The sequence below is a fragment of the Aedes albopictus genome, chromosome 3, assembly GCF_035046485.1.
Source record: "Aedes albopictus strain Foshan chromosome 3, AalbF5, whole genome shotgun sequence".
Taxonomy (NCBI): Eukaryota; Metazoa; Arthropoda; class Insecta; order Diptera; family Culicidae; genus Aedes; species Aedes albopictus.
In genome coordinates this window covers 251,227,364-251,251,938 of record NC_085138.1, presented here as the reverse complement: position 1 = coordinate 251,251,938, position 24,575 = coordinate 251,227,364, and the positions used below count along the sequence as shown (strand labels likewise).

Sequence of the window (24,575 nt, the reverse complement as noted above, 5' to 3'; positions counted from 1 at the left end):
AGAATCCTGAGAGGATTCTCTTCAGAATCCTGAGAGGATTCTCTTCAGAATCCTGAGAGGATTCTCTTCAGAATCCTGAGAGGATTCTCTTCAGAATCCTGAGAGGATTCTCTTCAGAATCCTGAGAGGATTCTCTTCAGAATCCTGAGAGGATTCTCTTCAGAATCCTGAGAGGATTCTCTTAAGAATCCTGAGAGGATTCTCTTCAGAATCCTGAGAGGATTCTCTTCAGAATCCTGAGAGGATTCTCTTCAGAATCCTGAGAGGATTCTCTTCAGAATCCTGAGAGGATTCTCTTCAGAATCCTGAGAGGATTCTCTTCAGAATCCTGAGAGGATTCTCTTCAGAATCCAGAGAGGATTCTCTTCAGAATCCTGAGAGGATTCTCTTCAGAATCCTGAGAGGATTCTCTTCAGCATCCTGAGAGGATTCTCTTCAGAATCCTGAGAGGATTCTTTTCAGAATCCTGAGAGGATTCTCCTCAGAATCCTGAGAGGATTCTCTTGAGAATTCTGAGAGGATTTACTTTAGAATTCTGAGAGGATTCTCTTCAGAATCCCGAGAGGATTCTCTGCAGAATCCTGAGAGGATTCTCTTCAGAATCCTGAGAGGATTCTCTTCAGAATCCTGAGAGGATTCTCTTCAGAATCCTGAGAGGATTCTCTTCAGAATCCTGAGAGGATTCTCTTCAGAATCCTGAGAGGATTCTCTTCAGAATCCTGAGAGGATTCTCTTCAGAATCCTGAGAGGATTCTCTTCAGAATCCTGAGAGGATTCTCTTCAGAATCCTGAGAGGATTCTCTTCAGAATCCTGAGAGGATTCTCTTCAGAATCCTGAGAGGATTCTCTTCAGAATCCTGAGAGGATTCTCTTCAGAATCCTGAGAGGATTCTCTTCAGAATCCTGAGAGGATTCTCTTCAGAATCCTGAGAGGATTCTCTTCAGAATCCTGAGAGGATTCTCTTCAGAATCCTGAGAGGATTCTCTTCAGAATCCTGAGAGGATTCTCTTCAGAATCCTGAGAGGATTCTCTTCAGAATCCTGGGAGGATTCTCTCCAGAATCCTGAGAGGATTCTCTCCAGAATCCTGAGAAGATTCTCTCCAGAATCCTGAGAGGATTCTCTCCAGAATCCTGAGAGGATTCTCTCCAGAATCCTGAGAGTATTCTCTCCAGAATCCTGAGAGGATTCTCTCCAGAATCCTGAGAGGATTCTCTCCAGAATCCTGAGAGGATTCTCTCCAGAATCCTGAGAGGATTCTCTCCAGAATCCTGAGAGGATTCTCTCCAGAATCCTGAGAGGATTCTCTCTAGAATCCTGAGAGGATTCTCTCCAGAATCCTGAGAGGATTCTCTCCAGAATTCTGAGAGGATTCTCTCCAGAATCCCGAGAGGATTATCTCCAGAATCCTGAGAGGATTATCTCCAGAATCCTGAGAGGATTATCTCCAGAATCCTGAGAGAATTCTCTCCAGAATGCTGAGAGAATTCTCTTCTGAATCCTGAGAAGATTCTCTCCAGAATCCGGAGAGGATTCTCTTTAAAATCCTGGGAGGATTTGTGGTTTGTGAACGGTCCCTTAAGAACTGCGGTGCTGCATAATTCAGAGCAGTTGCAACTCCAGTATCGCCAGACCAGCTACACTCACACAAGGGACCAATGTGATAGCTGCTCGAGACTAACAAAGCATCTTCAGTGTGTGTGGGAAATGATGACTACCATCGCTCATTGCCAACAGGCCGCTCAGTTCTCTGCGCCTGCACAAGGAATTTTTATTTTTGGCACAGGGTTTGCCCATTGGTGCATGATGAATGCCCGTCGTAAGGTGAAGATTACAGTGAAGCGGTACAGTTGTCTTGGTTGCATAACTTGTAGGCGTTATATTGACACTGTGCTGTGATGAAAATTAGAAGGAACGGAAATGTTTTTTAAAATCTGTTTCTGGTTTTAGTGATGGCCACGTACATACGAATCTACATGAGATGTAAATGTAAAAGAGAGAGAAAAGTAGATAAAAGGATACAAAGTAGCAGGAGAGGGACGAGCCTGGGATTGAACCCAGGACCTTCTGCATATGAATCAGAAGCAATAGCCACTAGACCACCAAGCCCGTCTGCTGTGTTCTATAATTCAGATGCGTAAAATTTGCTAAAAGCATCCATTTTCATGGGAAATAGAGCGTTAAACTCTCGCTAGGCCAGGTTTAACTATGTGGGTAAACCAGGTTTACGAATAAGTAGAGATGAAGAAATTGACCTTTAACATTCTTATCATGTACCTACATTATTGGCTTTAAACGACTCTCATGTTACCTTATTCCATTCGTTTCCGAAACATAGATTTCACATATTGAGGATTCCATCGTATAACGCTTTTCTTGTGGTATGCTTAAGTTCTGTTTCGTGCTTATTGACTGTCAGGCTTTTATCTTTTTTGTCAATCGATTCTATTATATAGCATGTAATTAATCATTTATCTCTTCTTCCCCCAGAACCTGATGTCCGAGCTGGAGGACCGCGAGAAGCACTTTGCCACCATCCTCGACCGCGGAGAGGCACTTCTAGTCCAACAACACCCCGCCTCCAAGTGTGTCGAGGGTCACCTGCAGGCCCTCCAGTCGCAGTGGTCCTGGCTGCTGCAGCTAACCCTCTGTCTGGAGGTGCACCTGAAGCACGCCACCGATTACCATCTGTTCTTCGACGAGATCCACGAGGCGGAAACCTGGCTGGCCAAGCGGGACGACATCCTGAACACCAAGTACTCCCAGTCGGAGTTTTCGCTCGATCAGGGCGAGGGACTGCTGCGCGGCATGCAGGACATCCGCGAGGAGTTGAATGCCTTCGGCGGCAGGGTGGCCCGTATGCAGGACCAAGCCACAACGATAGTGCCTTTGAAGCAGCGCAAGCAGCCCGTCAATCGGCAGTGCACCGTCCAAACCATTTGCTCCTACAAGCAGGGTAACATCTCGCTGGAAAAGAACGAATCCTGCACCCTGCTGGACACATCCGGCCGGGTCAAATGGCGCGTGAAAACGAACAAGGGCGCGGAAGGTTCCGTCCATGGGGTGTGCCTGCTGCTGCCTCCACCCGATCAGGAAGCGATCGAGGCGGCCGATCGGTTGAAGCGTCTGTTTGACCGATCGATCGCCCTCTGGCAGAAGAAGCAACTGCGGCTGCGCCAGAACATGATCTTCGCCACCATCAAGGTGGTCAAGGGCTGGGACTTTGAGCAATTTTTGGCCATGGGTGCCGAGCAGCGGACGGCCATCCGGCGGGCGTTGAACGACGACGCCGACAAGCTGCTGGCCGAGGGCGATCCGGCCGATCCGCAACTAAGGCGGCTGAGGCGCGAGATGGACGAGGTCAACCGACTGTTTGACGAATTCGAGAAACGTGCCAGAGCTGAAGGTGAGTGCTTTCGAAACGTACCTAGATTTACGACCGTTCGGAGTTCGGGGGCTTGATTGAGTGGAATGGGTTTTGGCCAAATCTGAAAAGTCGAAACGGCAATAGAGTCCGCATCTCACTGTTAGAAATGATCTCGCTCCCGAGCTGCGCTGCGAGACAATAGTTAGAGTTTAATTGGTCAATTGAGCTGTATGGCCATATCGGGGATTTATGGTCACATCTCCGTTTCAAGTTGCGACTCTGTTCCGTATTATGAGTGTCAACGATCAGCGAGAAGGTCAAGAATAATAGGTCTCTGTGGGAAATGGGACCACCTATGTATTATATGATCGGGTGACAATTTTTCATGCATCCGAAAAAGGCTAATTTTTTAACGATTTTCTCCCTGCTCGATAAATGAGGTGGGTGTTTTTGGAAGCGTAGTTCTTCATTTCTCGAATCGCCAGATCAGTCAGAATCGCATCGTTGAACGCAACGGATCACACGGATCGTGGTGAAAACAAATAGTTCTCTTTTAGTGGATCATTTCAGTGTTAAAAGTGAATTTATTTGAGATAAGAGAAGACATGAAGGGCGTTTTTCGATTCCGGTCTTTTCGAGGTAATTGCAGGAGTTCTTAGGTTAGCATAACGTGTTAAAGTAAATACCGTGAGGTCGCCATTCACCGCTCATTTAACAGCATTTTCGTAAAGTATATGACATTAAAAAATGACGTTTGCGAATATTGCACTTTAATTTACGTTATCAACTCAACAATCATGTTGTTATTATAGAAAAAATATAAAACGATTGTAAAATATGTTTACAATCGAAAAAATAAAAATTCAAATGTGTTATCTCTTGGCTCCTATTACCGCTCATGCACCCATTCACCGCTCATAATGGATTATTTTTTCATGGATTCGTAGAAACTATTCATTTATAAAAACAAAATAGCTTTTATTTTTCAAAGTATTGACGATTCATGACGTTCAGTTCATCCTGTTTTGTCAAAATGGAATCTTTAACGGGTTTTACCTGTTGGATATTTCTTCCGCTGTTTGCCCTGAACAGTTCCCATGTTGTCCTGCAGCGCAGTGTGAGAAATATTTTTTGAGAACGTGATTTCAGGTACACCCATATAAAAACTTGATGAAATGAAAGTGTTTTAATATGGCAGCATGTTACATTCACTTTTGTTACGATACTTCACTAACATTTGATCATTTTTGTATGATTGACCCAAAATGAGCGGTGAATGGGGCATGAGCGGTGAATGGCGACCTCACGGTAGTTAGAATCAATATTTAGTGGATTGATTGATCAATATTTAGTGGAATTTGAACCCACGACTCCGTATTCGCTATACCGGCGCTTTAACCAACTATGCCACATAAAGGGTAATGATTCTGCGGAAAAGAAAGCAAATCTGATTCCCAGACCACACTATGAACACTCCCGTTTTCACAAATCCATCTGTATTTCGTTTTGTAAGCAAAATCATTACCTGTTATGTGGCTTAGTTGGTTAAAGCGCTGATATAGCGATATGGAGTCGTAAGTTCGAATACCACCAGAACGCGAATATTTTTTTTAACAAATCTTTCTCTGAATTTGTCAATTAACAACATTCTGTGCCTTTTAATTACAAGTCTTTCAGTATTTTTCAGACATACTAGCAAACCTGGCAAATGCCAGTAAAAGGCGGCATATATCAGGGCAGTTTGAACTGATTGCGATATTTTTTCTAGGAATTTCAAGGGCCAAATTCGTTTACTCCAACTATACCAATTTATCGTGCTGCAAGCGTGGGAATGTCAGTGCTAATAAGTCATTTTTTCTCCAAATTCCAGAGGAAAGCAAACAAGCTAGCCGAATCTTCACCGAACAATGCATCTCCCTCAAGACCCGCTTGGAGGAGATGGCACGCGAGCTGGACCACATAATCCTCTCGCCGATGCCGCGCGATCTGGACTCGCTGGAACACGCCGTCCAGATCCTGGAGGACTACAAACGCCGGCTGGGTCTGCTGGAACCGGACCTCAAACACCTGCAGGAAACATTCCGTACCATCACGCTGAAAACGCCCGCTCTCAAGAAGAGTCTGGACAATCTGCTGGAACTGTGGAAGGAGCTCAACACGCAGGCGAGCCTACACGGCGATCGGCTGAAACTGCTCGAAGGTGCCCTAGCTGGCCTGGAGGACAACGAGCAGGTGATCTCCGATCTGGAGGGCAAACTATCCCGCCAGCTGGAGTTGCCATCGTCGCAGGAGGGCCTGTACGAGGTGTTCAAGCGATTGAGCTCCATCCAGGAAACGATTTCCGCCCAACAGCCGGAAATGGACAAGATGAACGACTCCGCTGATCAGCTCGGTCGCATGGGCGTTCCTACCAAGGTGCTGGGCGATCTGAAGCGGCTGCACGCCAACGTTGAACGGCTGAACTCCCGCTGGAACAACATCTGCGGACAGTTGGCCGAACGGTAATGGAATTGTGCTACTCAATTGTGTCCAGTTCTAATGTTCATTTTTTTTCTCCTGCAAACAGGCTACGTAGTGTCGAAACCGCCATCGGGCTGATGAAGAACCTACAGACGAGCATCGTTGTCGAGGAGACGTGGGTCGAGAAGCAAACCGAAAAGCTGCAAGCATTGCCAACGGCCACCTCCGCAAGAGAGCTGGACGTAAGTACCCTAATCACCCGGTTGTTTCCCCCCATGCTTTCAGGTTTCCATCAACTTAGAAACAGCCCCAGTTAGCTATGTTGTTTTCTACAGGAAGTTTAGTAGGTCCCGCTCAGAACATTTAAGTTTATTGCTATTGATGATGATGATGATCGTGATGACGAAGAAGGAAATGACATTCTAGGAGGATTGCCCTATTCGCGTGTGTTGATTTAGGTTTCGCCCTTCGCCCCCTTTGTCTAGCAATCAAGACTCAGTCCATACACGTACCCACGTACACAGATTCCCAAAACACTCAAATCTTTAGAGTATAACAGCAGCTGCTGCTGCAGCAACAGTAGTGACCGAAGTAGATTGACTAACCAAACAACGTCGTAGTAGTTCGGAACAAGAATTGACTAACTGCATTCTATACACAGTTCAAACGCTAATCTTATGAACCGGGATAGGGGACAACATTAACAACAGTGGACTAAAAGCGTAACATTTGAAAAGATGGGAGCGGCATCTAAGGGTGTCTCATTTCTTTCTGAATTCCACCAGTAAAATTCGACGAGTAACGTCTCTGAGACTTCTAGAACAAACTCTCCGGAAATTTTCCTGGGACTTTTTTTTCAGGAGTTCTACTCAGAAAAGAAAAAAATTCTCTGGGAATTTTACTGAGGATTCCACCAGGAATTCCCCTGGGGATTCCACCAGGAATTCCCCTGGGGATTCAACCAGGAATTCCCCAGGGGATTCCACCAGGAATTTCCCTGGGGATTCCACCAGGAATTCCCCTGGGGATTCCACCAGGAATCTCCCTGGGAATTCCACCAGGAATCTCCCTGGGAATTCCACCAGGAATCTCCCTGGGAATTCCACCAGGAATCTCCCTGGGAATTCCACCAGGAATCTCCCTAGGAATTCCACCAGGAATCTCCCTGGGAATTCCATCAGGAATCTCCCTGGGAATTCCACCAGGAATCTCCCTGGGAATTCCACCAGGAATCTCCCTGGGAATTCCACCAGGAATCTCCCTGGGAATTCCACCAGGAATCTCCCTGGGAATTCCACCAGGAATCTCCCTGGGAATTCCACCAGGAATCTCCCTGGGAATTCCACCAGGAATCTCCCTGGGAATTCCACCAGGAATCTCCCTGGGAATTCCACCAGGAATCTCCCTGGGAATTCCACCAGGAATCTCCCTGGGAATTCCACCAGGAATCCCCCTGGGAATTCCGCCAGGAATACCCCTGGAAATTCCACCAGGAATCTCCATGTGAATTCCACCAGGGATCTCCCTGTTAATTCCACCAGTAATCTCCCTGTGAATTGCACCAAGAATCTCCTTGGGAATTCAATCTGGAGTCTTCCTGGGAATTCCATCAGGAGTCTCCCAGGGCATTCACCTTGGGATCAACCTGAGAATTCCTTCAGGAATCCCCCTGGGAATTTCGCCAGGAATACCCCTGGAAATTCCACCAGGAATCTCCATGTGAATTCCACCAGGGATCTCCCTGTTAATTCCACCAGTAATCTCCCTGTGAATTGCACCAGGAATCTCCTTGGGAATTCAATCTGGAGTCTTCCTGGGAATTCCTAATCTACCTGGGAATTCCACCAGGAATTTCCCTGGAAATTCTACCAGTAATCTGTCTGAGATTTCCACCAGGAATCTCCCTGGGTATTTCACCACGAATCTCCCTGGGAATTCCACCAGGAATCTCCCTGGGAATTCCACTAGGAATCTCCCTGGGAATTTTACCAGGAATTCCTCTGGGAATTCCACCAGAAATTTCCCTGGGAATTTCACCAGAAATTTCCCTGGGGATCCCACCAACATTCTTCCTGGGAATTCTTCTAAGAATCTCCCTGGGAATTCCACCAGGAACCTAGGAATTCCGCGAGGAATTTCCCTTGGTATCCCACAAACAATTTCCCAATGAATTCCACCAGGAATTTCGTTTGGAATTCCACCAGGAATCGCCTTGGGAATTCCACCAGGAATCTCCCTGGGAATCCCACCAGGAAATTCCCTGGGCATTCCACCAGGAATTTCCCTGGGAATTCCCCCAGGAATTTCCCTGGGAATCCCACTAGGAATTTCCCTGGGAATTCCACCAGGAATTTTCCTGGGAATTCTACCAGGAATTCCACCAGGAATCTGCCTGAAAATTCCACCAGGAATCTCCCTGGGAATTCCACTAGGAATCTCCCTGGGAGCTCCATCAGGAATCTCCCTGGGAGCTCCACCAGGAATCTCCCAGAGAATTCCACCAGGAATCTATCTAGGAATTTCACCAGGAATTTTCCTGGAAATTCCACTAGGAATCTCCCTGGGAGTTCCACCAGGAATATCCCCGGGAATTCCACCAGGAATATCCCCGGGAATTCCACCAGGAATCTCTCTAGGAATCTCTCTGAGAATTCCACTAGAAATCTCCCTGAGAATTCCACCAGGAAGCTCACTGTGAATTTTACCAGGAATTCCCCTGAGAATCCCACCAACATTTTCCCAGGGAATCACACCAAGAATTTGCCTGGGAATTCCACCAGAAATTTCCCTGGGAATTTCACCAGAAATTTCCCTGGGGATCCCACCAAGATTCTTCCTGGGAATTCTTCGAAGAATCTCCCTGGGAATGCCACCAGGAATCTCCAAGGGAATTCCACCAAAATGCACCCTAGGAATTCCGCCAGGAATTTCCCTTGGAATCCCACAAACAATTTCCCAATGAATTCCACCAGGAATTTCCTTTGGAATTCCACCAGGAATCGCCCTGGGAATTCCACCAGGAATCTCTCTGGGAATCCCACCAGGAAATTCCCTGGGAACTCCACCAGGAATTTCCCTGGGAATTCCACCAGGAATTTCCCTGTGAATCCCACCAAGAATTTCCCTGGGAATTCCACTAGGAATTTTCCTGGGAATTCTACCAGGAATTTTCCTGGGAATTCCACCAGGAATTTCCCTGAGAATTCCACCAGGAATTCCACCAGGAATTTCCCTGGGAATTCCACCAGGAATTTCCATGGGAATTCCACCAGGAATTTTCCTGGGAATTCCCCCAGGAATTTCCCTGGGAATTCTAATACGAATTTCCCTGGGAAATCCACCAAGAATCTCCCTGGGAATTACACCAGGAATCTCCCTGGGAATTCCACCACGAATTTTCCTGGGAACTTCACCAGGAATTATCCTGGGATATCCACCAGGAACTTGCTTGACAATTTCACCAGGAATTTCCCTGGGAATTCCACCAGGAATTTCCCTGGGAATTCCACCAGGAATTTCCCTGGGAATTCCACCAGGAATTTCCCTGGGAATTCCACCAGGGATTTCCCTGGGAATTCCACCAGGAATTTCCCTGGGAATTCCACCAGAAATTTCCCTGGGAATTCCACCACGAATTTCCCTGGGAATTCCACCAGTAATCTACCTGGGAATTCCACCACGAACTTCCTTGGAAATTCCTTTAGAATTTCCCCTCGAAATTCCGCCAGGTATTTCATAGAAGATTACCACAATGCCATTCCCATTGTTTAACCGACATATAACGAAAACACGACACTTCCCAAATAATAGTAGACCTCGATCTAAACTTACCCCATGAACACGGTTCAGTGGAAAAGTCCTGACCTACCCACACTTAGATATTGACCTCGCATGAACCCTTCTCTACCATGAGAGTAGCGTAGACACCAACCACACCAATCCAGTAACTTGGTTCAGGATCCGCCATATTAGTTATAGTTTAGTCTAGTCAGTAGAAAAACAGCTTAACAGTTTAGAATGGCTCTACCAGAGAATCGCTAGTCCTCCATTTAGCCATCGAATCGTACTAATCAATTTAATTTATTTTCTTCCTTCCCCTTATGCATTTTACCTTCTAAAAATCCCACCAATCTTCAACCGATACAAAAACACACAAACACACGAAACACCATGATCCACCACAACCACCACCAACACCTCACCACACCCCGTGGTTCTTCGTCGCCTCGCCCGAACCTCTTGCGATCTTCTTCTTCCCGAACTTCGCCGAACACGATTCGGTTTTGTCCGCTATTGTTCTTTCGTGCGCGTGCTCGATCGCGCAACACTTCACCACTTCTCCGTGTCTCTCACCAATACCTACACGAACGCAGACCATGCTGGGAGAGGCCATGGAGCGAGCGCCGAGGATCGAACAGGTCAATCTCACCGGTGGCCGCTTGATCCGTGAAGCTAAGGTACGTATCGTGTGTCGCGCAGTGGCGGCATAGGGGCAGCAACTTGAGAAGAGAGAGAGAGGGAAAACGAAAAATGGCCAACTCTGGTTGCTGGGATCATTCGCGATCCGATGTAGCGCACAGTGTTGCCATTTTTGCTGCCCGAGGGTAAAAAAAGAACTGTAAGCAACACCGTCGCTATTGGTTAAAAAAATGAATTTCGGATTCGCTAGTGTTTGTGTGTCCGTCCGTCGTCTACACGTGCTCGATTCTGGTGAGCGTGTTTGTGTGAGAGAATGAGCGGAGTGCGTGCGATTCTCTTTGCCCGAAGTGAGAGCGTTTGACATCGTCGTCGGCTTCTATTGGGAGCGTGTCTGTGAGTGTATGTGAGCGTATTTGGTAAAGGATGCCTTTTCTTATATAAGTGGATTGTTGCTTTTTTGAAAACGCTTTAAAATGGTCGGCTTCCGGCCGAATTGGTGCTGGTGCAAAAATGATCGTTGCGATCCCAACTACTGTCGAATTGGCTTGATCAAAATTTACTTTTTTTAATCAAAGCGAGTGAGCCGATTTTAAAGCTGGGATTTTAGTTATTAATTTGTCGCTTACAATTGGAGTAGAACTGTGATTAAACTAAGGCGCTAAGCAGATAAGAGCAGCTGGGCGAGGGTGATCCGAAAGATGTTTTTGCGAAGATAGCGTCGTATCAAGAAATCTGGCAACAATTTTCAAAAAATAAGCCTCACCCTAATGGGCAACCATGATTCTTGATGTGACAGCTATCTTTTTTCTTGGCATTATGTGTGACTCATTCTTTTTGATTTTCGGAGATGGATTTTTTGTCAAAATTTTGCTTCATATGTTATTGCCGCGGACAGCTGCCAGCGCTGGAATGCACCTCGAAAGAAAAACAAAAATAATAGCTTCTCAAATTCGGTAGCACCTTTGAATTCGTCCACTAACGAAACAAAAATTCAATACAATCAAAGTGACGTCTCTCAGTGGTTCACAAATTAATAATTAAAAATCGCACTTTACAATCGACCTTACATTACAACCCTAAACCGTCTAGTACAAGCTCATACTTTAGAACTGAATACTAATTGTTGTAATAACTCATATTCACACTCACACAAATACACCCCAACACACCTTAAAACACACGCGCGCACTCAAACCTCCAAATCGATAAACAATCCAACCCTCGCCTGGCAAAACTCAACCCTAACCCCGCTCGACTCACAACAATCAACTGACCCCCGCGGAATTAACCAACAAACCATCCACAACCAACCGATCGCACCGAAAATCCTCCGAAACCGAAACCCGAAATGCCCGAAAACCACTCCACCGACGGTACCGACGCCTGCCGCCAAACTATCACCCGACCACGACCACGCAACAGATCTACGATGGCAAGTGTTTGCACTACATCGACTGGCTGGTGGAGATACGGCCGAGCTTTTCGCCTCCCCGGCAGGACCTGCGGCCACCGGACGCCGACCCGGGCGCCACCGATGTGTACTCGAGGCGGCTGGACACCCTGAACGGGCGGTACGAGTCGCTTCTGGAGCAGCTCACGCAGCGGCTCAAGACGGCGATCGAGGTGAATGGCGCGGACGGATTGGTGAGTACCCGAACATACATACTTTTTTCTTTCTGTTTTATTGTATTTTGATTTAGCGATAACCTCTGCACGGGGAAAAGTCATATTCATAAACGCGGAAACTTGACATTGAAAAAATGTCCCACTGCCAACGGAAATAATGCGATATGACAAGCAGAATTTCTGTGCAATGAATTTGATGACATAACATCAGAAGGTCGTAAACAGTTCATGAGGCTTTGTCGGTAGATTGTATGCACGTCGCTGCGGTTGATTCTTGTTTGTTACGTCCCATACTGGGTTCAATTAGGAATTATTATAGTTCAATTATCCAATTCCATTCACATTTCGACGGTTTATTTCAAGTTACCTTCCAGATCGAACTACAAGTCAAGACAGGACTACTGAAAGTCCGGGCCTCTAGCAAGATCGAACCCCGCTAGTTCTCCACTCCACCGTCCGTCGACTCTGGATCATACGGTCCACCATCTGTGAGAACTGATCTGATTAGGGTTGGGACTATTCAAAGATACCCAAAAAGTTTCTTGTGTATAAAGTTATCAAATCCTAATGCATAGCTTATGACATCTTACTGTATTATGAATAAGGTTTAAACTCACACAGACTCATACATCTGTGTTTTATCAAGCTATGAGTTCAATGACTGTCTTAAGAGTATCCGGGAACACCCTGGAGAATAGAAAACTGGTCTACAAGCGTAGGGTCTCTACTATCTGCAAAACCGGGAATCCTCAGGGAATTTTATTCAACTGGAATACTCAGGGAATATCTTGAACACTAAAACTCCGCTACAATGATTTTCCCAGACATTACGTCAAGGTTTCTTTGTGGTATGCTGTACCCAACAAACATTACTGATGTTCAACAGATGAATAAGCCGCTCTTAAGCTAGATTTTGAGAATTTTAGCTGAATAAGCTGTTATTCAGCTATCATTGTTACTTGGGTAGATATACCTCTTGGCGTGCCTCCCAGGATTTCTCACAAAATTCCTTCAGTATTTTTTCATGCCATTTTTCCTTGGTGTTCCTTTTTAAATTCCTTCCGGAGATTATTTCGAATTTCGACCAGCATTTTCGAACCAAGATTCGAACAATTATTTCCAGGATTCTGCCTTGTACATCTTCCAGGATTTCTGAACTCCGACCGATTACCGCTGGAGTTTTTCACGGAGATTCTACGTACCTTCTTTCCAGAATTTCCAGAATTTCTTCCAGAGGTTTTTTCCGGTATTGCTCCCAGAGTCCCTCGTGGAGTTTTTCGCGGAGTTCCTCCTGCGTTATGCTCCAATCTCAACAAGACTTTTTCTAAGGCTATATCGTACATGTTTTCGCGGAGTTCCTGCAGAAGTTTCTCTCGGGGTTCCTCTTGAAGATTTTCCGTAATTCCTTCCGGTACTCTTGGCTTGAGACTTCCCCAGAAAAGTTACTACAAGATCCTTAATCCTGAGATTTCTAATAGGATTCCTCCAAAGATTTCTTTGTCACGAATTTTCTGCTGGAATTCCTTCTGGCATTTCTTCCAATGTTTCTCCTGTATTTTTTCAACAAATTTCCGTGAGCTTTCTTCCAGAGTTTCTCCCTGGATTGTTACTGTTGCAGATGGCCGCCTGAGATTTGTTTTACAGATTTTGTCGGGATTACTTTCAGAGCTCTTCCCGGAACCCCGAGATTCAGGATGCTTGTTTTAAGATTTCTTTAATACTTGCTAGCGTGATTCATGCAGGGATTTTTCTACGGGATGTTTCCTACGATAGCTTAAGGAATTCAGGTGAAATGTAACGAGAAACTTCGCAATGACTTATTGGAGAAACCTCGAGAGGAACTTCGAAAAAAAACCTGAAAAAAATATGGACATCTCGAAGAAACCTTTGGGCGAAACGTGGGAAGAAATAATAAGGAAATTTCAGGAAAAACTCTGAAAATCTCGGCTCTACCCCATTTGGCATTATGCCATTTGACATAACCACCATTTGTCATAATGGGCCAAATGACCATTTGGTATAATAGCCATTTGGCATAACAAGGATTATGCGCATTCTTACCATGAAGGCTTCCTCTTCTTCTTCATGGCTCTACGTTCCCACTGGAACTTGACCTGCCTCTCTTCAACTTAATGTTCTTTAAGCACTTCCACAGTTATTAATTGAAGGGCTTTCTGTGCCTGCCATTGCATGAATTTGTATATTGTGAGGCAAGTACAACGATGCAATATGCCCAGGGAGTCGATAAAATTTTCGTGACCGGAACGGGAATCAAACCCGCCGTCTCCGGATAGGCGATCCATAGTCTTAACCACTAGGCTAACTGGATACCCCCTACCAAGAAGGCTGTTCTTCGTATGATACCAAACGGCATTATGCCAAATGGCCTTTATACCAAATGGCGTTATGCTAAACGGCATTATGCCAAATGGGGTAGAGCCGAGATTTTCAGAGTTTTTTCTGCAATTGAGGAATTCCACGGAGTCATGTCAGTCGATCCTGAGCGACCATTTCAAAAATATCTGAAACTTTGCACAGTTTTTCAATTTCATCTAAATCGCCATTTTTCGATATTATAACTTCATATTCACTCACGACTAACTTTTCAAAAGGGTGTAAGGGAAAATAGTTCAAAAATATTCTAAAAGCTGTACAGCTAAAACGGATTGTTCGATTGATATGAATTTTTCAGCAAAGTTAGATAAATAAATGATGATTCCTTAGAAAATATACACTGTAAAAAAATTCTTTTTTTACTTTAAAAAAATATGATCTTTATCACAAAAACTCAAATATCTCAAAACCCTATCTTTTTACCAACGTCAATTTTTTAGGGGAAATGGCCCATTATATCAGCTATCTACCATAAAATTTTGGTGATGGTAAACTGATAAACAAAAAAGTTATGACATTTCAAACATTTCATAATTTTTACATTTAGTAGCAAAACAATTTTTTTTTTCTGTGTAAATTATTTCGAGAATTATATTTTGATGCTGATTTTATTGTAAAGGCTACCGCCTGAATTAAACAAGTTGTTTTCATGATATTTTTGTTTGATTATTCATAATTACTATAGTATCTATTTGAAACTTAGACGCGAACCAGTGTTGTGATCAAAAATATTGAGAGTGTCATACTTTTTATTGTACGTGACTGGTGAAAAAATCCCTTGATAGTGTTGAAAAGCTGTTGTAAGAAAAGCTGTTATAAGAAAAATGGAATTAAACTTATTTTTAAGACATGAGCTGAATAATAAAAGTTTTATATACGTGTATACGTCTAGTTTATTAGCAAAAAAAATTTACCTCCTATAGAACAGACTTTATGTTCGGAAGAATGCGAGTAACTTCAACAACAACAAATGCATGAGAGGTACATACCACAGATAAACAGACGCAACGCCTAGAACAATTTTCGTGAAAATCCATCGCCCAGTTCACACTACCACCACCTGGTAGAAATGTTTCACGAAACACTGCGTTGTGCAATATCGTCATCAGAAGGCGCTAGTGTGAAACGTCAAACGCAAAGAAAAACGATGGGCGCTCTTCTGGTTATGAAAGCCACAACCAAGATTCAATATGATCGTTAAAGGCGTGGTCAATGAAAATTTCGTCAGTGTTACGTTTGTTTGTCTGTATACATACCATGACAATGCTCACGAAAAAGCAAAAAAATACTACCGCTATGTATATTAAAAATTTTATAGTAAATTCTTTCTTCAGCCAAGCAAACAACACCAAAATAGTCAGTTAAAACTAATAAGTGATTTTGTTTATTATAATCTAACGAACAACATGAACAGTCGCTTTCTCAAAGGTCTTCAACTCAACGCTCTCTTGTAGACCGTTTGATGAAAAAAAAAATGTTCAAAAGAGTTACGAAATCTCACCGAAAGCACCATAGATAAACTAAAAGAGACTGGTTATGCCCAAATGTCCACATTGAATACAAATTTACGCATTTGCACGTCCTGCCGTCTAGACTTTGACAAACGAGCCATCTGTATATCATCGGTAAAGCAGGGCGTAGGAAGTTCGAAAACGACAACAACTGAGAAATTGCCAGAAGTGCTAAGTGCAGAGAGTCATGCCAGCGACATCTGTTTAAACAATTTAATCACGCCCCTTTTCAAAAATGCTTTGAAATATTCTTCAACATATGGGTATAGATGTTATATATATATATATATATATATATATATATTTTTAACGTTGAAAAACACGCTTTCAACATTCATCTTGAAGAAGAGGGAAAACACTTGTACTCAAATGTAACAGCAAATTAATGAATAAACGACTAATGCGCGGAGGGCGTGATAAAATCGGAACATTACTGTACATATAATATCCCTTTCGTGACGAACCAGCACAATTGTGCTGTTGAGCGGTACCAGTTTTGCATATTTTTTTCATCTGTTTAGACTTTGTTTTATGTGATGCAAACTGTTTCAATGATTCAGCCATTACTTATACTTGTTTGTGTGTAAACAAACTTTTGTTTACGTTGCCTGTGCAATTTACCACAATAAGGTAAACAAAAAGTGGACAAAAACAGTAAAACATGAAAAAGTTTTGTCTGTCGCATAATTTTAATTTCCGATTTATCTAGGTAGTCAAAGCTAGAAATCGAAAGATAAAGAGTAGTTCTTTCAAATGAGGTAAAATAATTGTTGTTTTGTTGGGAAATCTAAGAGTTCTGGAAAGCCAAAGTTGAGCCATTTGTATGGAGATTTCCATTTTTTGCGCTCCGTCACGAAAGGGATATACATAATACATAATAAAAACAGCTTGTATTACTCACGCAAGGCCATTAACAATAAAATCAGCATCAAACTGCGATTTCCGGCCGAAATAATTTACACTGAAAAAAAAAATATTACTAAATGTGACAATTGTGAATTGTTTGAATTGTCATTACTTTTTTATTTATTAGTTTATCATCACCACATTTTTATGGTAGACTGCTAATACAATGGACCGTTTTCCCTAAAAAATTACGTTGGTAAAAAGATAGGGTTTTGAGATATTTGAGTTTTTGTGACAAAAATGATATTTTTTAATGTTAAAAAAGATTATTTTTTCACAGTGTATATTTACTTAGGAATCACCATTTAGTTATCTAACTTTGCTGAACAATAAAATTAGCATCAAACTGTGATTTCTGACCGAAATAGTTTACACAGAAAAAAAAATTACCAAATGTTAAAATTGTGAAATGTTTGAAATGTTATAACTTTTTTGTTTATTAGTTTACCATCACCAAATTTTTGTGGTAGATTGCTAATACAATGGACCGTCTCCCGTAAAAAAATTACGTTGGTAAAAAGATAGGGTTTTGAGTTATTTGAGTTTTTGTGGCAAAAATTATATTTTTTCATGTTAAAAAAGATTTTTTTTCACAGTGTATATTTTCTTAGGAATCACCATTTAGTTATCTAACTTTGCTGAAAAATTCATAACAATCGAACGAACCATTTTGGCTGTGCAGATTTTTGAATATTTTTGAACCATTTTCACATACACCCTTTTGAAAAGTTAGTCGTGATTCAAAATAAAAAATTGAAATCGAAAAATGGCGATTTAGATGGAACTGAAAAACTGTGCAAAGTTCCAGTTCAATAGAAAATCATGAATTAAAAAATTTCCTTAATTTTGATGCTGTTGCTTGGAATCGCTCAATTTCCTTATTTCCATTATTATAGTTGTCCCAAGTTTTTCTCAGATTTTCTTTAGAAAATGGAGTAGAGCCGAAAATCTCTAATGGAAATCCCGTGAAAAAATCCAGGAGAAACGTTGGAAAACTCAGGAAGAAATACCAGGAAGAGCTTCTACAGAAATTTTGTAAAAAATCACGAGAAAAACGGTTGGAAAGCTATCCCACTAAGAGGAATTTCTGAAGGTAATTTGAATACCTTTTGGAAGGATCTTTGGAAAGAATATCGAAATTGGAGAAACTCTGGAAGCATATCGGGAAAACCTCTAGAGGAAATCCCAGGAGGTAACAAAGAAAACCGTGAAAAACTCTTGCTGAAATCCTGGGTGGAAATCTCAGGAAAAACTTCCGAAATTCCGAAAGAACGCCGTAAAAATCTCGGAAGGTGCTATTCATGGGAGCAAATACGTAAACAACCACTGGATGAAAACTTGGAAGAACTGGAGAAAGCCAATGAAAAAAGGACGGCGGCAAACCTCCAGGAAAAAAAACCTTTGATTAATTCAAGGCAGAACTTGCGGGAAGAATTATGTGACCAGCTGCGAAAGAATTTAAAGCAGGAATTACGATAGAAATCCAAGGAAGAATCCCGGAAGGTGTTCATGGAAGAGTCATGAATAAAATTTCGAAATCTCAACATTACTACTCCAGCAGCACAGAGATCATTCATCCAAGTCCAGATTAAAAACTGTGTAAGGACTTGAACGTTTAGTCAGTTTTAGTCTGTGCAATTACTTATTGGACTCCTAAATGTTTTTGTCCTGATAATTTTAGTAAAACATTCTTTTATCAGGACTCTTTCGGTAAAACACTCTGTCGTTTCTTTTTCAAAGCAATTTCTTGCAATTCATCCAAAACTCTGCTAAATATCTATAAATATTCCTTAACAGTTTTTTGTTTTATTTTTGAAAGAGTAGAAATGTGCTTGGAAGAATTCAGCGATATTAAAAAAAATAGGGCTAATTTTTAAATATAAACTTGCTTAAATCCACCCAGGAAAACTCTGGAAACTTAGGAAATTTTATTTTGACTAATGGATAGAGGCACTGAGGCGTAATCAATGAGCTAATGAAGCATCAAACTATGTGCAGCCATCTGATGAGCTCAATGTCTGAGGATCTCCAAGATCTTCCTTGAGTATTGATCATTGCATCTGTGGTGCTTCTCTCTTGACAGTTATACTGATAATGATAATTCCAAGAGTTCGGCCTACTTATCGAGCTGCTAAACTACCACATCTCCTTTTCTTTCGAAACTGACCGCAACTACTTCCTCCCGGTCACAACGAGATATGGGTGTTTAGGCTACAACCGCTCAAATTTAGGATTGTATATAGGCCTGGAAAGCAAAACGTTGCAAATTCACTATTTCGTCTAAACGGAACTTGAACTTGGAAATCTTGTCGCCTAACTCAACGGACAGAATCCGTTCCTGAGGCAGTCCACCTTTGGGGTGAACTTATGTTTCGCCTAACTCAACGGATTCAATCCGCTCCTGAGGCAGTTTACCATGAAGGTGAACTTGATAATTGTTTCGCCCAACTCAACGGATGGAATCCGTTCCTGGGGCAGTTCCTTGGAAAGGAACTTGATTGCTTTGTCCGGTTCAGTTAACCGAAGTTCGTTGCCTAGACAACAAATTGTTTGGCTTGATTCTTTTTCCTCGCAGGATGTCCCATATTCTCGGCAGACGAGGAAGAGTTCCTTCTTGATGGTCAGCTTCACTTGCAGCACTTGCAAGTTCTTCCACGGACAACGGATCTTGATTTTTTTTTATTGTCTGGATTGGATTTCCAAAATCGCGTCCAAAGTCGTTTTGGCAAACGCTCCGATGATCGCTTCGAAGGCTCGAAAGCAAACGGGGTTCGTTCGTCGCCAATGTTGTGCTTCTCTCTTGACAGTTATACTGATAATGATAATTCCAAGAGCTCGGCCTAGTATCCTAGGGCCTAGTAATCGAGCTGCTAAACTACCACAGCATCTAAGACGAATAGTTGTGTCGTTAAGCTCTATGATTAAGGTCCATACTCACACAGCCGCAGGTAGCTGCGATCAATCAAGTTAACCCTCTTATACCCAATCCCGCCTTTGGACGGGGTATAGTTTGAGCATTTTTGTAATTTTTGTTTCGTGGAAAATTATTTTTTTTATATTTTTGGCTGATATTTAGGACTGTTCTGTATATCTCAAAATGGTTTTTGGTGTATTTTAAAGCGTATTAACATTTTTTAAAAATCATTGTAAAATTTATGTTTTACTCGGGCAGAAAAGAATTACAAAACAATTGCAAGTTTCACCATTCAAAAAGAATTACTGAATGGTAAAATTTGCCATTGGTTTGTTTGAAATAAGTGACAAAAGGGCAAAAATAACAACTGACATTGTTCTATGAAATAACTGAAGAATGTCAAATTTTGACATTACAATGGCAAACCAAGAACAAAAAAATTTAAGGTTGAGAATTGCAAAATATACCATTATTGAATTATTGAAAACATAACAATATCAAAATAAGTTATTCACCTGTCAACTAAAAAAACTATCAAAAATTGCCATTAGAATAACCAAAATTCAAATTTTGTCATTATGTTGTTCTTGATAAGTGCCAAACTACGATGGTTCATCAAACTCGTAAGAGGTCAACAATATCTCACCAATTGCAAAATTTGTTATGATAGCAAAATAAGACATTCAGTAGTTATTCTTCCAAATTTGATAAATGACAAGCGAATGGCATATTTTGATATGATATCATATTATGCTATTCGCATGTTGTTTTAAACTTTTGATGTAGAACTCATGAATGACAAAATAAGTTATGACAATAAAATTTGTTATTGTTTTGGTTTTGGTTTGCCATTCACCTCTACCCGGGTAGTCACCTTTTAGAAGTCATCGTTTATTTTGTATTGAATCGCTACAATTAACATATTTTAAATTTTTCCCAAATCATTCTATTTTTGTTTAATAGTTTAAGGGAATCGAATACACTCTAAAATTATTTTCCTTAAAATTACACGGAAAATAAAATTTTCTGTGAAAAAAAATAAAAATAATAATATTTCAGCAATAATCATAAAATCTCAGAATGTTTTCATCTCAAAAAATCCGTTCCCTAAATTGGCTTTCAGGAAAAATATAAAAGTGTGGGGATGTTCAAAAACAAAAATTAGAAAAATCAAAAACTGAAATTCACAAAATCGAGAATTAAAAAGAATCATCTTCCAAAACATGTTTAAATCGATTTTAGATGGCGAAAAATGATATTTAGATTAAAATCAAAAATTTGGGTATTAGAGGGTTAAGAGTTCAATGACTATTTAAAGATCTCCAAGAACTTCCAGAAGTTCATCGAGTCTACTAGCGTAATCGGCCTGAAACGACTTGAAGACCTTCTGAAACACCCTAAGACGCCCCTGAAAAGCCTCTGGAACCCCTATGAAGCCTTTTGAACCACGACTGAAAGCCCCCTAAAACTCGGGAGCCCCTCTGTTCGTGTTCACTTTCCCACCAGCTGATGGTCGCCGTGTAAACCACTCGTTACATCTCTGTAGATGAACTCAGCGACACATTGCCTACAACGCCGAGGGGAACAAAGAAGAATTCTTTCTTGAACTACTACTAGGCAAAAGCACATGCTAGTTTTGTACTCTTGCTATAAATCATTAATACAGTTCATGTCAGCTGTACTACGCCGCGTTTTCATTTTGCTAATCAATCAGTCCGATTTACCTGCTTCCTGTGCCCACAACAGTCATTGTCTGCCGTAACACCCTTAGAAACCTTCGGAAGTCTCCTAAAATCTCTCTGAAACCTAAGCCCAAAACCACTCTATAATCCCTCTGGATCTCTCTTGAAGCTACCCTGAAAGCTTCTGAAACCCTTAACATCTAAGGATACGCCCTGAACCTGAAGCGCCTTGAAGTCCTTTCGAAGCCTCCTGAAACGCCCTTAAAGTTCGCCGGCGCGTCTGTAAATCCCCCTAAAACTCCAGGGAACCCCTCTAAAACGTACCGGAACGCTAGTGTAGAATTAGCAACTAGTTAAAATACACATAAATAAAAACAAAAAAAAATACCGGAACGCTTTTAAAACTTCACTGAAGCTTATTTAAAAGCGTTAACATACATACCTACATTTATTTGCTCAACATCACATATAGTACGATAAGACATAATCAACAATAGTAGGCCACAATACTCAGTTTATGGCTGCCACTCTCAGGCCCGGATTAAGGATTGTGGGGCCCGGGGCCCGAGCGGATGTGGAGGCCCCTCTGAGATACGACCAAAAATGTGTTTCTTTATTTTCGAACAGTACTTGAGCAATATTAAAAATCAAGCTAGTATTAGCAACCAAAAAAGGTTTTGTGGGGGCCTCTAAAATGTGGGAGCCCGAGGCCCTATACCCCCCCACCGAACCCCCCCCCCCCCCCCCCTTAGATCCGGCCCTGGCCACTCTACATCCTCGGTCACGCCCGATACTCGCAAAGTCACACTCCACCTGGTCCGCCCATCGTACACTCTGTGCTCCAAGCCTTCTTGTGCTAACTGGACCAGCAACGAACACAAACTTTACATATCCGGCATTCTGGCAATATGGCCTGCACTTCGTATCGTGGTTCGAAGCGTGTGAAGCCTCCTAAAACCCCCGAGAACACTGTAATAGAGGGTTTCAGAGTAGAACCCGGGGATGTTAGGAGGCCTTCTTCATTCCCCTAAAAATGCCTTAAAAGATCTTTGGATCACTCCTGATAACCTCTGAATCCCTTGAAACCTACAGAAACATCTGGAAGTCTTTCAGCAACTACGACAAACTATCCTGAAACTTCTTGAAACGCCGCTCCCTTGCGTTCACCTGAAAACCTGTCCCATAAAACTCTCGGGAACCAAGGTCCCCTCCTCTCTGAATCCGTAAAATAAATTCATCCAAGTTCTTTAGTTCAGTTAAGTCTCCATACGACTGAATTCATAAAAGTTGGTCACCACATCGTAGTGATTACCTAACCTAGTCAGACATATTGTCACTACAAATTCATGTGCAACAACAACAAGCATCAACAAACGCATCACGTCCCATCGTTGCTCATGTTTACAACTCCTCCGCAGGGGTAAACAAACTTTTAATGTTTTCTCTGGTTTCCATCGACGTGACGTGACACCAGTTAAGGCCGGTCAGGTACCATGATACAAACCCTAGTCTGTAAGCACTTCCGTGCAGAGCCTACGGCACTTCGTTTGCAAAGCTAAGACTGTCAACCTTATCAATGAAATAGCCACGACATGCCACAAGTGCCGAACGAGCTCATAAACTTGACCTGTTGCGGATTAGTTATTGTGTATGACATCATCGCAGAAACTTCAAACCATACAAAAAAGAGTGTACAAACACTTCCCCCATTCGACAAACAATCAAACCGCACCGTAAAAACGACATTAGGTCCGGCGCACGTACCTGCTGCGTTCGTAGAACTCACCGCCCGATACGTAGTCAATGAGGATGATGATGATGTCGATAGAGGTGGAAACCTGGGCGCGATCATGCATATCATGATGTCATCAATCCGATCCGTTTCGACGGAGTTGATGACGAGTGTAGGCGAGAGGTGGTCGTCGTCTCGTCTCTACCCCATCACCGTACCGTGTTTCAGTCGGGGTGGGATCGTAAATTTCACAACACACTTCGAGCGATCTGTATCTGTTCCGGTTGTCCAGTCCATCCACTCGGAGAGGTGATCTCAGCCTGACGACCCTCGTTGAATAGCTTTGCCCGCCATGTTTATGAGCTAATCTCCAGAAGTTGGGCCGAAATTTGCATACTTTTTGATCAGTCAGGCTTCGGGGAGATCACATTGATTCGCTACATGATTCGAAGTTTCTTTTTTGCATCATAAATATTTGCACATTTGCACTTTTTTCCTTGCATCCACCGATTCATTTTTCTTATGACCTTTAGAAACTGGTTTCTGTTATTCAGCAAAGCAGATCGAGGCTGAGCATCAAATTTGAAACTTTCGGCCGGGCGCCGAATTATTTCGCATTGAAGTGGGAATTACAAAGATCCACAAAACTGTTTGCGGTAAGCTTTGTTGTGGGGTATTGTTAACTACAAATAAATTTGCAGGTCTAATTCGTTTGGAAAACAAAATAAAGGTAGGTCTTGTGCCATGTTTATCTTTCAGCATTTGAATGACGAAAAATCTTCTTATTCTGATCACATTTGCAATGTCTAACTATGAATGAAATGCGTTACTGCTTCAGTTTAAGATTGCATTGAATTTACATACTCTCCTCTCTCTCCTCTCCTCTTCTTGGCGTAACGTCCTCACTGGGACAAAGCCTGCTTCTCAGCTTAGTGTTCTATGAGCACTTCCACAGTTATTAACTGAGAGCTTCCTCTGCCAATGACCATTTTGCATGTGTATGTCGTGTGGCAGGCACGAAGATACTCTATGCCCAAGGAAGTCAAGGAAATTTCCTTTACGAAAAAATTCTGGACCGATCGGGAATCGAACCCGTCACCCTCAGCATGGTCATGCTGAATACCCGTGCGTTTACCGCCTCGGCTATATGGGCCCAGAATGAATTTACATACTATTCCTAGTAAAAAGTCTGTTCGAGGACTAAAAGTGGCTCTTAGAACCACCATAAACCTCAACATAAAATTTATTAGGTTTTATGACGGTTCTGAAAGCCTCTACAAGGCTAATTGGCCTTCAAAACCTTACTTGGGATGCGAGAGTCATAGATCATAGTAGAAATAGCCAACCTGATCGTAACTGCATAAAGTAGAGGAAAGTTTTTTTTATCTGTATTAACTAGATTTTTATCCCTGGACTAGTGTATATCTCGGGATCCACGCTTTACTTCCCTTCCGAAGGAAAAACTCACATTTTTGTACGTTTAACGGGAGTGGGATTCGATTCCAGGACCTCAGCGTGATAGTCACGTGTTCTAACCATCACACCAGATCTGCTCCACTAGAAG

General features: G+C 42.3%; 1 protein-coding gene across 49 annotated transcripts in view; it reads left to right on the top strand.

Annotated features, from left to right (window-relative positions):
- The window catches only part of LOC109422269 (dystonin), a 707,557-nt gene that overhangs the window by 552,997 nt on the left and 129,985 nt on the right, over window positions 1–24,575 (top strand). For 44 of the 49 annotated variants that reach the window (XM_062860152.1, XM_062860156.1, XM_062860154.1 and 41 more), the window contains 5 exons: window positions 2,491–3,406; window positions 5,238–5,868; window positions 5,934–6,069; window positions 10,201–10,284; window positions 11,669–11,890. In XM_062860152.1, the coding sequence (XP_062716136.1) occupies window positions 2,491–3,406; window positions 5,238–5,868; window positions 5,934–6,069; window positions 10,201–10,284; window positions 11,669–11,890 (1,989 nt within the window). The remainder of the gene's footprint in view (window positions 1–2,490; window positions 3,407–5,237; window positions 5,869–5,933; window positions 6,070–10,200; window positions 10,285–11,668; window positions 11,891–24,575) is intronic. The other 5 variants (XM_062860169.1, XM_062860173.1, XM_062860174.1 and 2 more) reach the window with 1 other exon arrangement.